At 39.7% G+C, this 16,195-nt stretch overlaps 1 protein-coding gene across 5 annotated transcripts in view; it reads left to right on the top strand.

Annotated features, from left to right (window-relative positions):
* Nucleotides 1-16,195, top strand: part of pard3bb (par-3 family cell polarity regulator beta b) — a 192,379-nt gene that overhangs the window by 89,706 nt on the left and 86,478 nt on the right. For 4 of the 5 annotated variants that reach the window (XM_027290885.1, XM_027290884.1, XM_019269595.2 and 1 more), the window contains 3 exons: nt 2,983-3,085; nt 3,523-3,653; nt 8,030-8,074. In XM_027290885.1, coding sequence (XP_027146686.1) covers nt 2,983-3,085; nt 3,523-3,653; nt 8,030-8,074 — 279 coding nt within the window. The remainder of the gene's footprint in view (nt 1-2,982; nt 3,086-3,522; nt 3,654-8,029; nt 8,075-16,195) is intronic. The other variant, XM_019269594.2, reaches the window with a different exon arrangement.

The raw sequence follows: 16,195 nt of genomic DNA, 5'->3' as shown, positions 1-16,195 counted from the left end.
ATAAATGTTAATAAAGTGTTATTATAGTTCTTTGTGCTTCATCTGCCCACTCTCGCTCCTGTATCGTCTGGATATATGTTAAAGTCCTGCTAGCCTTTATGTGTGCCTGTTAAAAAGTGTATTTGTTTTTGTGCCTGTTAATGGCAGTTGTGTGTGTGTGTGTGTGTGTGTGAGTGTGTTGGTTGAGGGATTGTTAGCCAGTATTAAACAGTGTTGTTTTTGTATGTTTGCAATGGATCTGGTAAACAGCTCTGACCTTGAATACACTTTACTGTTCAAATTCACCTCAGCTATCGTGCCACTCGCATGGACACATTAGTGTGTGTCTATGCATGTGTCTGTATACAGTAAGCACATTTCTCAGGCTCTGGGAGTTGTGTGTGCTGATATTATCATTTGGTGTGTATTTGTGTGTGTGTGTGTGTGTGTGTGTGCGCGTGCGCTTGCCAGCATTTTACTCTCCTAATGAACTATTTCGCATACTGAATTCATTTTATTTGGCATTGAAGTCCAAATGAAAATGAAGATTTTTTTTTCTTGCATTGATGTGTGCGTTTGCAGAAGAATAAATTGAATTTAATGATTCTCTACATATGTATTTATGCAGATCTGTTATTTTTACATTTATAGATCTTTCTCTTTATCTCTTATCCATCGCTGCATCTCATTCTGTCTGCTACCGTGATTCCTTCTCACTTTTTACTCTTCTGTGCACTTCATCTCTTTATATTTCTCCATTTTTCTCTCTGGAGAGTTGATCTTACTTGATGGAATGAACTGAAATAAAATACAGTTTGAATCTAGCTTTAAATATTATGCAATCGTTCCCAAATTTGTCATCTAAGCATGTGCCCTATTTAAATTAATTTTGTGACAGAAAATCAAAATGTTCCTGACACAACAGTACAGTATGTGTGTTTCTGAAGATAAGTTTACTCGTTATTGCTACTCAGCTTGTGAAAATAGTTGTAAAATGTCTTCTTTGGCTCTGGGAGAGATTTGCTAAGTTTGAGAAAATTACCTAGATTATCAGGATACTATTATGATAATGATAATCTTGCATAGCCAGACCTCTTTATGCTTTGTTTTAGGGCTGTGTCAGCACTGGAGAAAGGACTTGCTGGACCCATTATCATTTCGGTACAAAAACAAAAACAAAATTAGTTAAAAAAACAAATAACTATGTAGCATATTTACACATTTAGAAGCACGTAACCCAAGCAAAGTCTGGCAGGCAAACTGCTACGCTTCTGAAATGCTCCTGGGTTTAAAGTCGCATGGAGGACGGACCAAAACAGCGCTGACAGAGACATGCCCGGTGGGGTTTTGGGGTTACTGTTCAGACAAAATACACTTGACTTGATCAGAAAGTTTAGGCATCTTTTAGTGATGCAGGCCCTTGTTTGATTGTCATAAGCCATTGGATTAATGCATAAAGTTGTTGACACACTCGTTTCTCCTGAGAGAGAAAAGGGAAAAGATGGGAAATAAGAGACACGGAGAGAGGAGATTATACAGACATGTTGTAGACAAATACAGACGGAAGGAAGGAAAAGTTGAGTGCAAAAAGAAGTGGATTCATATATCTGCCACTGGAGCAAACTGCTATTGATCTGTCATCCACACAGCAAATGCCTTTTTCACTTCAAAGGGTGGGAGTCAGTGAGAACAGCTTTCTGTGCATTTGTGTGTGTGTGTGTGTGTGTGTGTGTGTGTGTGTGTGTGTGAGGTGAAAGAAGAATGGGTTTTTGACAGTTCAGCTGATTAAGGTGCTGGCAGTGAGGAGGAGGGAGGAAGTTTAGAAGAAAAAAAATGGCAGAAAACTGAGTGGGAGATAAAATGATTTATGGGAGATCTGAAAGAAGAGATAAATGACAGCCAAAATATCAGATTGCAAGAATGGGACCAGAAGAAAAATAAAGCAGGTGATTAGTGCAGTGAGGAGGAGAGATGGAGATGAGAGGAGGTGATATCTTCAGACGCTGCTGTTTCCCTCTCCAGCTCCAGCAACTCTACTTTTTTAGTCACATGCGCGGATGCAAGCACATAAAGGACACACAGTGAAGACTGTGCAATAATCCCAGCATGTGTTGTGTGGCAGGCACGCACTCTGAGAAGTGATGACTGTATGTAAATCGTGCTCGGGCGGAATGTGTGTCTGTGCATCAAGTTGTCATAAAATCGTTTATCAAGCAGACGCAGCCATATCTCTGAGCTACATCTGCAGCAAAATTCTGTACATGTAGAGCAGCTGTGTTTGTAGTGTGGTGTTCATCCTCTTTCTGTTTTCTTTGTATTCCTCCTCATTCAACTGCTTATCGTTCTCTCCATCTTACTCTATCTTTTTCTTGTCTTTCACTCTCAAGACCTTTTGTCAGTGAAACTTTAGGTTTGACCTACTCTTTTTTAACATGTATTGAGTACAGTGTTAGTAGGTGTGTGTTTTTGGTTTAAGAGTTCTGCCACCCATTTTTTGAGCATCCAATAATCACCAATTATCACCATCAATAATTAGTGGGATATGAGAGTGGCTGTGTCCTAGCTTATTCACTGGTAAGCCCATTCTTGCTTGCTTGTTCATCTGAATTGTAGTTTACTGACACTGTTTCCAGGTCAGTTACGTTCTCGATAAACAAAACACTGTCATCGACGTCTGTAGATCAGGAAGTGGAGTGGGTTGTCCACTAATCAGATGATTGGCTGTTCGATCTCTGGTCGATGTTGAAGTGTCCTTGGGCAAGATACTGAACACCAAATTGCTCCTGAATGTTAATACGTATTAGCTCCCAGAAACTGATGAGCAGTTGGCACCTTGCATGGCATCAGTGTATGAATGTGTGTGTGTGTGAATGGGTGAATGACATATGCAGTGGGAAAGCGCTGTGAGTGATTGAAAGACTAGAAAGGTGCTATATAAGTACAATCCATTTACCTAACCCATCATGTCACCATTTCTCATATGTCACTTCTTTTTTTTTTCAGTGAGCAATGGGAGTTATTCTCACATGGATGAGGAAGAAGATGGAGAGCTGTATGGACATGAAGAGTTCAGCAGCTCTAACCAACACTCCTATCTTCAGGAAAGGTGTGTGATGGTGTACAGAGTGCTTTCTATATCAAATAATAAAATATAAACCAGAACAAATGATACAAGTGGAAAATAGTTGTTAAATAGTAGTAATGATAATGTTTTGGCTGCGGCAAGTCAAACCATGCCTCGTTGATTTGCATTTCCATTACCACAATAAAAATGGTAAGTCATGTTTAGCCTATCTGTGCCTGAGTTGGACCATCTCTGGTTAAAGTGCACCCAACTTGTGGCTGCGTTTACACAAAATTCAACAATATAACACCTTCTGGCAGGATTGTGCGGAGGTGTGGCTGTGTTTAATTGTTTTTTAGAACGTAACAGCCTTGAAACAATTAGAAAAAAGCATCAGATCAATTACATTCTAACTTAAAAAGATCACAGTAACTAACACATTGGTTGTCCGTATTGACCGTCTAATCAATTTGTTTCAGGGAAATCTCTCACACCTCTAGCCCGGCTCAGCCTCAGTCTCCTGCCCAGAACCAGAATCAGCGGCAGTTCCAACATGTCAAAGCTTCGAAGAGCATGGACCTGGGTACGACTCAGAACCAGCAGCCCACTGGTGGGGAGATTTTTTTCTGTTTATAATGCACTGCATGGTGGCTGCATGCATCTTTTCTTCAGAGAAAAAAAAGAAGAAAGAAAATCTGCTGATGCATGGCTGCTGCACTGATGGCATGCTGCTCAAAGCACTGCAAAACATACACTGCATATTGTCCAACCATACACACACATACTCACAGGTGGAGAGCCATGTATGCTTGTTGCATGATGTCTGTACTGTGTGTTTGTGTGGCTGTCTATGCTCACTTGGATTGGAAAACAACTGATATGATTGGTCATTCAGACACAGTTTGATGTGTTTCTCTGCTGTCATATGTGTGTAACTCTTTGTATGAAAGCACTTGTGTCATCTAAATTGTGGCACTATTTAAAACATAACCCAGATATAGAACCTGTTTGCTCCATCAATATCTGAAGAAAGTTCCAGTAAGAAGAAGTTTTGTATCGCAGAATAAGAAAGGTGTAGATGACAGGTGACACAGAGCAAATCTGTGTTAACAGTGAGGCTGAGGCAGCAGGAGAAAGTGGAAAGACAGTTGATTGTCTCTTTGCCTTGCAGTGATTTTCTCTGTGACTACCACTGCTCCACCGGCTGGAGAAGACTCATTTTTTTACTGTAGGAATGACAAGCTGTGACATTTTCTCATGTATAAATCTACAGTTAGCAAACTACTCCCTCCCTCCCTCTCTCTTTTAACTCTGATTTATTTTTCTGACTGTCTGACAAAGAAAATTAGAGTGGGTCACAAATTGTGTCGCAGGGTTTTAATTTCAGCTTCATTAGCCACAGTGATCCCGATTTCCACATCAGCTTTGTCACCTGTTGCTCCCTGAGTGCTAATATTCTGATGCGAGGGTTCAGTGACATTTCGGTGATTGTTAAAAAGTCAACTTTAGAAATATGTGTATGTGCGCAGTTATGTCTGTGCTCATGCAAACATCTGTGTCATATGACAGTGGATGGCGCAGTGCAACAAAAGCTTATTGTTTCAAATGTCACTTCCCTCAGTCCTCCTCCTCAAGCTGGCTCCATTGCCAGCCAAATGTGTGTGAGAGAGGAAATGGGACAAAAGAGCAGGAGACTATTTGAATAGCAAAGCCATTTCTAGACAAATAACAGACTAATGGTGTGTACTGTATGTCTGTATGTTACATCCTTTGTACTTTTGCACTTTTCATCTTTACTGAATGTTTGACAAACACTTAATTACTGCTCGACGGCATTATGTGTTTCAAGCAATATCAAGCAGTTAGTAATAACGGCTTAGTAAAAAACATGTCTCTTTTTGTCCTAACTGACAGTAGAGGATCAGAATTTATCAAAGACTAAGATGTTTTATATCCAGAAATACTGTTAAGGGGAGGACCTTACATCTTTGTGGATAAATGTTATCCCTGCAGAATAGCCTGAAATCCTTCTATATCCCTCTCTGGTGTTTTTTTTCTTCTTCCCAGCATGCTCTCTGTCTTTATAAAGTTCAGGAGAACAGATTGCTCACACCATAGACATTAAACATAGACGCCGCATTGAGCACTGAATCGTACGTCGACGAAATGTAAACGTTAGTGCTCTTTATTCAGAAAACCCTCATGTCATATCTACATTTCAGGATCTGGTTATTATAGACACAGATTAAATGTTAAATATAAATATTTCAATATTTATCATCACAGTAACAGTGTTACACACATTAGTAGCTGTAAACACTCAGCATTAGAAAAATACATACGTTGGTTTGGTGCTTACATAAGGAGTAAACATTTATAATCATCACTTTAAAAGTTACATACGTTGTTTTTTGGTGCCTGTTTGTTTCCCAGATATATTAGTGTGTGTGTGAATGGGTGTATAAGAGACATTAACTTAAAGCACTTTATAGAAAGGGACTTTATGAAGTTCAGTTCATTTCCTTGTATTAGTTTACGGGCAGATCTGCCACATCCAATATGGCGGACCCGTTGACGTATCACGACCAACGACCAACCCGCTCAATGCGGCGTCTATGTATATTTGTCTATGGCTCACACATCATAAAGAAGACAAGAACGCTGCAGCTAAGAAGGTGTACACAATTTCAGAAGTGGATGAAAACGAGTACACAAAGCTAATTTTGTTTTTACTTTGTGACGATGATTCAGTCAAAAAAAATCATGGCAGTCTCTTGTAGGGTCTTAGATGATGTGTACAATGTTCTGACAGAACGGGAGAATTATGCTCCTGAAGTCTTGCTATCACCACAAACCATGACCAGGTTGCTAATGAGGTAGTAATATCAACTAACCTGAGCATCAATTAGCAAATATTTCTCTGTCAGCATAGTCGACTTTGTGTAACAATCTGGCAATACGCTTTTGCTTATTAGTACTGTAAGGACAGTCATGTCAGCTCACTAGGTGGACATGTGACTTATACATTCATTTTCTGTTCATGTGCAGTTTTTTGAATGACAGAGTTATTATTAATATTTTTTTTACTCACACACACTCACAAATGCCGCCATAATTGGTATATTATCTGCCATAACATCCATGTGTCATTATAGTGGAATTCAAAATGTAAAGTCGGAGAGGCACACATTAGTGGCAGAATGGCTCTGAAATGCTCATTAAAATGTAAAAAATCAGGCGATATCACATAGTTTTGGCTACGCCACCATCAACAATGACTGAACTTGATTTGAGTGCTAATTATTAATGAAGCTGGCATGAGATTCTGATGTTTTCCTACCTCCGATTGGGTGCCGACCACAAACAGTTGATGCAGAACCGCTATGTGGCCCTAACATGTATGAATGTAAAATGATCTTGTTGGTGACACTGTCATGGAAACTTTTGTGGGTTTTCTTTAGGAAAATGAGAAATCACTTGTTTGTTTTCACCAATCTGCTGATTATAGTATATAATTGCTGCGTGTCAGAATTTTATTCTGTGTCTCAAAAGTGTTTTGTGCATTGTAAGACGTACATTTAGACAAAATCCAGCCCGCACTGTGTTTTGGCTGTTGTGTTTGTGTTAAAGAAAGGAAACATAGGAAGAGAGACATAAAGCATTCTCAGCATTTTATTTGTGCGTCATTTACATAATTTCATTTTTATTTAATTTGTCCTGATTTCATTTTCCAGCCAAATTAAAAATTTAAGAATACTTTAAGATTGGTTCCAAATAATGAACTCCCTTTCCTGTCGCCACCGTCCATCTTGACCTCTTTTCCTCTCTGTCTCTGTCAGTGTTTGTCTTTAGGTTTTGTTCTTTGTTTTGATTGAAATTCTTTCACTGCAAATGCAAACAGTAAAAACACTGGTTTTCTAACTTTGTTTAGGATCGAGCTACTTAGGTTGGGTTTGAATTCATCAGAATGAATTACGTTAGTTAGTTTTTGAAACAGTGACAGCCCTAGTGTGTGTGTGTGTGTGTGTGTGCGTGTGTGTGTGTGTGTGTGTGCGTCTGCATGTTTGTATCTTTTTGAGACTCTTTCTAAGACGGCTTTGTATCTCTTACACGTGGCATATACAGATATGCTGAAGTAGGCACACACGTGCACAGTGATCCACAAACTAGTGGGCTGCTGAAGCAGTCGTGTTGATTCACCGCAGACAGATGCCGTCAGACACTCACACATGCAGCTAGAATTACGCTTTAGGCTTGGTTTTCATTAGAAAAGTATTTGCTGGGAGAAGCCATGTTAGTGCTTGGTTTTTGTGGTCTGAGTGTGTGTGTATGTGTGTTTGAGTGCTACCAGTCAATGTGTTTCTTGTCGGCATTGGTCTCTTTGTGGCTTTAGGAAGGAGGGAGAAAAAGCAAAAGCAAGACTGGGGTAGAGGCAGAAAGTGAAAGGAGGATTAACAAGGAGCAGTGATGGAAAGGATGGTGATCAAAGGGGGGAAGAGGGAGGAGACTGCTGGGTGACATGAGTGTAACTAAAGAAAAAATGAAAACATTCAGAAGAGAAGTGAGGGTAAAGGGCAGAAGGTGAAAGGGATAGGTTGAGGCGAAGTGGCAACAAGAGAGAAACGGGATAAGGGACTGAAGGAGAGAAGGGAGGGCAGATGACAAATGAAGTGAGAGAGAAGGGAGGAAGGGAAATGACTTCAGTAGCAGTGAAGTTGGCTTAACATCAGAGGGAAAAAAAACAGCTACTCCGCCATCTTGTAAGACAAGACAGAAAGAATAATAGAGAAAGATGGAGACAGAAGAAGAGAGGAAGGAGAAGTACAATAACAATGAAACACGTTTTTAAGGATAAGGAACATGAGGACAGCAGTTTTGCACATTTTGCACATATACATAAAATGCAGAAGTCAAGGGAAGTCAAAGGTGGGCAATGGAAAGCATGTGAGTCAATGTTTGCATACTGACATGTTTTTGTTCTTTCAGTGGCAGATGAGAGCAACGTAGGATCTCTGGTTGGAAGCACTCCAGGTGAGACCAATGCAGACAACGTTCACCTGCACATGATTGATGGCACATACATGGAAAGATGCTAAAAAAACATGTGTACAATGTATACAAACTTTTTCAACTAACTCAAAAAAAGTTGTCATCCAAAGATGGCAAAAGCAGAGTAAATGAAAAAAAGGCAGTCACAGACAAAAATATACATAGAGGGTAAGAAACAGAACCAAAAAAACAATACTGAAAAAAATAAATAAGTAAATAAATAAGAAGATTAAAGTAATGGTGCACACTTGAGGCTCAATCAAGGCAAACCTGCTGAGATAATGTGTGTGTCTGTATTGTTGAAATTGAATTGCTAATTAGATTATAATTAAAAGTTTGTAGTGTGAGTAATCAAGTCTGAGCCACCCCCCATTCTCAATCACCCCTGTAAGTCAATATATATATAGAGAGAGAGTTGCATTGACATGCTACCTCTCTTTTCCTCTCGCATCATCTAATGTCTCGTGTACACTTGGCTACACTCTACATGCCTCTAGAAATACTACTTCTACTTGATTTGTTTGAAGTGCAGATGAAAGTAAATTAGCAGAAGGACTGGAGAGAGAAGAGAAGGCCACTTCTTAAAGACACATGTAGATAAGCTTGTTCTTAATAGTAAGGGAGAGAGAAAAAGAGAAAGCGATACAATCAGAGAGAACACACAAAACCTCTCACCTTCAGTAGCCTGCACATGCTCCTTTTTAAAAGTCTGATGTTTCTTTTTTTCAACTCGCCTTGAAGTCTCTCCCTTTTCATTTGCAGCTACTTGAATGTTAGAGCACTCACACTTCATTCCACTATATGTACGTCTGTCTCACTGTGTGCCACTTTATTGTTGTCAATCAGTCCAACCTTTTCCACATTCTGCTGTGCCTCAGTTTTATACTTGTATAGACTGGGTCCATATTCATTATAATGGAAGCAAGCAAGTCGATACAAGCGGTATAAAAGACAAGATATGGAAAAATGCAAGGCAGGTGAAACCCTAATATAACAAAACAGAAAATGACTTTCTTCCTCTTTTAACAGTTGAAACAATGGAGAAAACATATGTTTCTCTTTTTAGTTTTCAGTTTCTCATTTAAGGATTGAAGCTTAAGTGCACCTGTAGTCTACAAAGCATGCTGTATGAGCCAGAACATGGGGATGGTGGTTTCACGTGTTCTGGACAAGATATACTGATGTAAAAAGGAAGGCAGGGGGGAAGATCTTGTACAGCAAAGAGGATTACTTCAGAGGGATTTGAAATGGTAAACACAGAGAGGTAAGGCTTTGTGGGGAGAATAAAGAACAGTACAACTCAAGTGTCATAGACTCTGGTTGCATATTTCTCACATTTCCAAAGAAAAGCTTTAGATTGTCAGCAGACCGATTCTAAACATCTGATGTTTTTGTCAGCTTTTATTATCTATGACGACATTTATGTGGCCCTGTTCGCTCTCAGAAGGCTGTAAAATGGAAAAAACCTTGAATAACTATGAATTGCTTACAGATGTTAAATGAAATCAGCCTCATTGTCAGTTACTTCCTTTGTTTTCCAGTAGAGCACATTTTCACTCATTGACAGAACTGAGTGAATGACATAAAGGAATCTTGGGTAATATGGCTAATTTGGTACAGCAGAGGTATGGACCATGGCCAGATTAACCTCAGCCTTAGTGACTCAGACTCACCTTATTTCATATTATGCTTTGGTAATACAAATTTATAATTGCTCAAATAACCGAACTGATACCTAATGAACCTGGAGTTCCAGTGCCCCTGGGAGTCTTGCTAATCCGGCCTTGTAATGGAGGAATACAGAGCAAATTTGGATACATGGCTTTTTTTTTTTTTTCCTCAATTTGTTTTCATTTTTTTATGCTGCTCCGCAGGCTTCTGTTTGCTTTTGATACGCCTGTTTAGAGCATATGCTGCAGAACGCAAATAGTCTAGAAGGTTCACCCTGTCCCTATAACTCTGTTTTTATTGACTGAAATTGACAGAATACATAGCAATTTCAGCAAGTTTAGCAGAGTCAGTTTGTTTATGGTTGCCTTATCTGTTATCACTGAATCTAAATTGACCTGAACTTTAGGTCACAGTCAACCTGATTGTTTTTAATCTGCAAACCTGACCAGTTTCCAACCTTTCTAGTTTTAGCTCTGGTTTCCACAGTTGAATGTCCGGTAAAGCCTTTAAGGGCCCCTATCTCTTTTTCCCCCTGTTTGATTTTTTTTTTTTTTTTTTTTTTTTGTCATTTTTACTCAAGCTTATTTACAATATCCCTATAGACTACCTGTTGATTGTCAACGTGTCTCCTGTTTTATAATGCCACATAGCCCAGAGAGCTGTTAAAGAGAGTGTGTGCCTGGCAAGCATTACTGTTCTTTTCCAACCCACTTTCCTTTGCTCTAATGTATTTTTTATAACTGAAATGCTTCCAGCAACCCTGTGCTGGGACGTCAGGCAGCTGCATGGACTTTGGTGAGAGAGAAGGGGGTGTGGGGTGGGGTACTGGGAAGTGAGGAGTTTAAAGACAATGACTTCTGGGAATACTGTTTTCACTCCCAGCAATGGTCTTTCTCTCCACACCCCAAGAAACCACTGGGCACCAAAAGTACTCACACACTCACACACACACACACACAAAACTAATACTGTTACTGTATGGTAATGTTATGGTAATGGAAAGTCTCCATCATCCTGTGGAAAATGTGAACCTTGGAAGATTTCATATTATATTATAATTTTGCAGAATCTGAGATGTAAAGTGACGGAAATGGGAGAGACCACATTAAAAAATGTGTGTGTATGCATGTGTGGAAACCTTCCCTGGAAGTGAGTGTGTGGCTGTTTTTGTGACTAAATACCTTTCCCATTGTGTAGATGCTGCAGCTGAGTGAATTTTTGAAACTCTCTTCAGTAAATAATACATGTCATTAACAAACACCTTGCCACATCAAAAAGTCCTAAATTCAGCATTCTACTGTTATAAATATTAACACAGAAAAGTGTGTGTGTGTGTCGGGCTTTGTGGTCAGACATGCCTGACATCTTTGTGGTGGCGCACAGAAATACGAGCTCAATCATTCCAGTAATAAATCAAATCAGCTGTTGGAAGTGGAAACGCATGAGATACAGATAGAGTGACAGAAGAGATGCTTCAAAATAAATGAGATATTATTCACATCACTGTCACAACATACAGTATAGCTATGACATAAACAGTGTCTTAGTGAAAAATGGAAAGAAAAAAAACAACCCTGAATATATCCATATGTGGAGTAGTGTAGTGATTCTCTCCTCATACCACTTTAAATAGGACAGTACAGTCAAGTACTGCACACTGCTGACTTGACATAAAACAAACGGCTGCAGCTGTGTTTCTTTCACCGTGTTTTCCTTTGGAGATGGGGACAGCCTGGAGCTCCGTGTGTGTGTGCGTGCCAGAATCAATGTATCAGAGATGTTTCCTTGTGAAAATAAACGGTGAGCAACGAATATCTACAGGAATGATACAAAGCTTGTCAAAGGAAAGCGAGAAGTAGAAGTGTAGAAGTGTGTGCATGTGTATAAAAAAAAGTCTCCCCCCTAAAAAGACCAGAAGTGCTACTTAAAGGAGTGACGGCTGGTAAAATGGTCTGTTCCTGTGCACAAACACATCATGCATTAAACTGGTATTTTGGAAATACTGCGTAGCCCCAATTGCTTGCCTGCTTCCGTTGCACTTTTCTGTTTTTAATATCTTTGTATTGTCTTATTTTGGTTCCTCCACCCACCACCAGCTCTCGGTCACTCTCTCACTGGCTCACTGTCTTTCTTGCCAACGCCATTCAGGCTTAGTGGCTGACAGACAGAGTAGCTTAGAACGAACAACGTCTCTCTGAAAATGTGTTTGTGTGTGTGTCAGGAGACCAGTGTGATGCTGAGGGAGTCTGGTGCAGTCCATTGTCTGAATCTCTCCCTTGTGGAACTTTGACTTTGACTACGACAGTTGCACGCTCTGCCAAAATTGAGTCTTTAGAGAGCTGCATCTCCCCATATCCCCTCTCTGTGATTCTCTCTCTCTCTCTCTTTCTCTCTCTCTTATTTTTTCCCTTTTTCATTGTTTCCTAGTCTCTCTGGCTCTTTCAGACTTTGCTGTGGATTTAACCTGAAAGCCACCTTGTTAGACTGATGTGGATTGATGGATTCATTTGTCAGAGGGAGAGTAGTACATCCCTGTGTGCGCTTGTGCATGCGTGCAAATGCTTCTTAGACACAGGATTCAATTGACTGAACAAAGTAATCGCTGCTTGTCCAATCGTTTTTATCATCCTGCATTCACTTTGTGTGTTCAGGTGTGTGCGTGCATACGCTTGATCTTGAACACCTTTTGCTTTCGTATTTAAAAAAAAAATTTTTTACAAGGGTTCTGCCTCCGTCTGAAGTGTTTAGCGCACACCGACATCTTATTGTCTTTTGTGTGTATTCCTGGCTGCCTCTCTGTATATTGAATGCCCTTTGACCCCTCTCCATCTCCCACAGTAAGCCAATAAAGGTGAGCAGTAATCAGGAGATGGTCAGTGCTGTCGTTTCTTGCTGGTACAGCCATTCATCTCTATCAGGCTCTACACACTGGCCACTGACATGTACTGTACTTTATTTTGTATCATGCTTGAGAGGGGAGGGGGGTAGGGCAGGGAGCCATTTGTGTCTGTCCTGTACTACTCATTCACATTCCCTATGACAGAGGAGTTTTGTGTGCTGGCTTGCTGAACAATGAAATGGCTGTCTCTTGTCAATCTAGTCCACATCTCCAACTATAGTTAGGTTGACTAATGCTAAATTCCTGTCAGTGGCCACAAAACAAACCTGAAAAACACATTTTCTTACACAGCGACTGATGTTTTCTGACGTTTAAAGGTTGTTCAAGGGTCGTAGCTCTGAGCACTGAGGTAATTGTGAGCATTGGGTGACTTTGAAAAGCAGCTTTAGCTTGCAGGTAAAACAAAGGGACACTTGTGTGGGTTTACAGTAAGGCAACGGTAATAAACACAGGGTTATTAAGTGTAATTTGTTTTGGCACAAACACTGACTTTGTATTTATTGACTAAATTGCTTGGGTCAAATTAAGTAGGGACTTATTTTTAATGTGTGCACATAAGATAAGGAGTATATCATGATCTGATGAATTATACTTTTATACTTATTTGGTTCTCTACAAACCTCATTCAAGACACAGAAAGGACACATTCACGACTGTTGGGAATCAAAACCCCGTGGCTTGTTGTTATGAGCTGCCAGACATATTTGCATTATTATTTCTCAGTATTTCTTTTTAAGTTGCTGCTGTTCAGTGCAGCAGCATCTGCATTAACCTCAGTGGGAACCAGTAAATACTGACACAAGGCTGAGGATGATGTCATTTTTTTATGGTTTATGATCCCCATTCAATTATTATGGAGCCCTGTGGGAGAGGAAAAACTCATTTCATCGGCTGGGAGATTGAACCACATAACACACACACACATAATATTTCAGAAACTGTTGCTTTCAGGAATGATCTTCCCTCCATAGCCTATGACATCTAACTGCAGATACACACAACAGTCCACACACTTTACCATTCATAAGTGTACCGAGACTCCCGGGAAGAAGAAATCTTGTATCGCAGTGGCTTTCCTGGCTGCATAAAGCATACTGATTGCTCACAAGTTGAGAAAGGCATATGAGGTTGCAGATACATTCACAGAATGTTGGTGTTAAACAGAGTCATGTCATGGCCTTGGGGTTATATTACATGAAGAATTCAGTGTATGTCGTGTGAAAACTTAATTATTCGTATAAAAAGAACAGTTTTGCAATGCTGTCTTCAGACATGCCATATCCTGATGGATAGGATAATAAAGTATTTGGACTGTGATGTAGCATTTTCCTTCATTTCTGGGTTGCAACTCGAGGGAACTTCCACTGGTGGGACAGTGAGAGAAGTCCAATCCTCTCTTCACTGAAAAAAAGAGACATAAAGCATAAATTGAGTTGCATCTCCTTATGAGAGCTTCTTAAGTGTTATTTGGTGTTCTAGAAGTTGGTGCGGAGTCCTGCTGGCTTTGTTGCTGCAGCGTACTGCTAAGCTGCTCCTTGGTGTAATTTTGACTTTGAAAGTAGCCCATTGCCGTCCTGCCAACAAAATAGCCTTGGGATTGCTTGGCGTTCTCTCTCTTTGTGTTTTGTTTTTAATTTTTTACTTTTTTTTTTCTTGCTTTCTTTTCTCCTACTCTCTCTCTCTCTCTCTCCCTCTTGTTGTCAGTCCCATCCTCTCTTTTTCATTCCCATGCTCAGTTCGCTTTTGTCTCTCTTTCTATAGCGTCCTCTCACAGTGTCTGTTTTTCTCTGCCAGCCCCCATCTCTCCTATCCTCTCTCCAACCACTTTGTGACTCTTCTTGCTTATCGTCCACTCCCCCACCCCCCTCCCTCTCTTTCTTTAAAAGCAGCTTAATTCTATCATCTTACAGTTGGACAGCAGTAATTACATTTATGACACAAATCCTGCTACTCACAGCAAAATACTTGGTGTGTGTGAGAGACCAAGTGTGTGTTTGTGTCTTGGAGTAGGTGGATGCATGGTCATCACCACCTGTCTGTATGTAGTTATATATATACTGTATGTGTGTGTGTGTTGTTCATTCCCTGATAGCCCAGCACCACTAAGCTATTTGATACTATTTATTTCTTCCTACTACCCAGCCCTCTGCAAACAGACAACTTTGAAGTCAGAGGTCACTGTCTGTGTACATACTGTATGCCTTCTGTGTTAGACTTCTTAAACTGGCTGCAGTTGCCCTCATACTTTGTAGATCCCCTGGTGGAAAATGAACCCTGACCCTGCCTCCTAACACTGAATTTAAATCACACGGATATTTCACATGGAATGCATTAATCTATAGAAAGCAAGGCGTGACTAAATGACTAGCGTGACTGATGTGCACAAATCTAGACATGTCTTTTGGGACCAAAGCGTTCCGGATTATGAATTTATTGTAACTGAAATAACAACGTCAGATGTTGGTTTAACTTTGAGGGCACTTGTGTTTTGAGAATGTCGTTGGCAACTGCAAACATGTTAGCTTTCAGGACTCAGATTAGAGTGTGACTAAAAAGAATAATACATCAAAAATCCTGGACAATTCGTGTCGAGTTTATTCATGCCTTTGGTGGCCTTGGTTCAAATGTTACTGGCAGCTCTAATCCGCAGTCTTAATAGTTTTCAAAGTAGTGGATTATCTATTGAAATGAGCACATGTAACCTTTATTAAGAAAACGCACCACTCTCATCCCTACATTTGTTTTTGCATATGGTACGTCTCTTGTTTAAAAAATGTGACGTTAGCTATACTTTGCTTTAGGCTGATGGCCTAGAGTACGAAGTCGTATATATAGTTGGTTATCAGTGGTCATACAAATGAAGATCCGTCATGACAAATATGAAAATGCTGAGCAGGCCCTGATAACCTTGATTCTTGATCAAGATGGCCAAAAGGAAGAACCTGAATAACCCATTACAAAGAAAGAAATATATATTTGATGCAAAAACGATATAGTCACTCACATACTGACATATCATAACAAATATAATTGTACTCTGTTCCAAGGTTATCTTACACGTGGAGTTATTAGGGCCATAGCTGTTTGGAAACTGGAGGCATAACATAGTAGGCGTGAATTTGATTACATTGCCTTAACTTTTGACATGCAGTGGGAGGGAAGTTTCATGTTGATGAACAGTCAGACAGTCAGTCCCATTTTTCTTTTTGTTTTATCTTTTTGAATACAGAAAGTTTCCATTGTTCCTTTTGGATTTGTTGCAAGAGTATAAGTCAGCACTGTGTAAATGTTGTAGCATCACTGTCATTCAATCTTAAATGTTTTTTGTTTTTTTTTCACAGTTCGGATAATTACATCTCCACCATTTTTTGTAATTGATCTAGACTTGATTTGTGCATGGGTAGGTGGAAATTGGCTTGTTGTGACAGAACAACATGATTTACTATTCCAGCAAAAAAACAACAAAAAACATTTGAACATTTTTGAATTTGCCTGTATCAAAGAAGCTACAGAATCTGACTGATTCAATATAG

This window comes from Larimichthys crocea, chromosome XVIII (assembly GCF_000972845.2).
Source record: "Larimichthys crocea isolate SSNF chromosome XVIII, L_crocea_2.0, whole genome shotgun sequence".
NCBI lineage: Eukaryota > Metazoa > Chordata > Actinopteri > Sciaenidae > Larimichthys > Larimichthys crocea.
The sequence above is the reverse complement of the archived record's forward strand: the minus strand, read 5'-3'. Positions and strand labels throughout refer to the sequence as shown.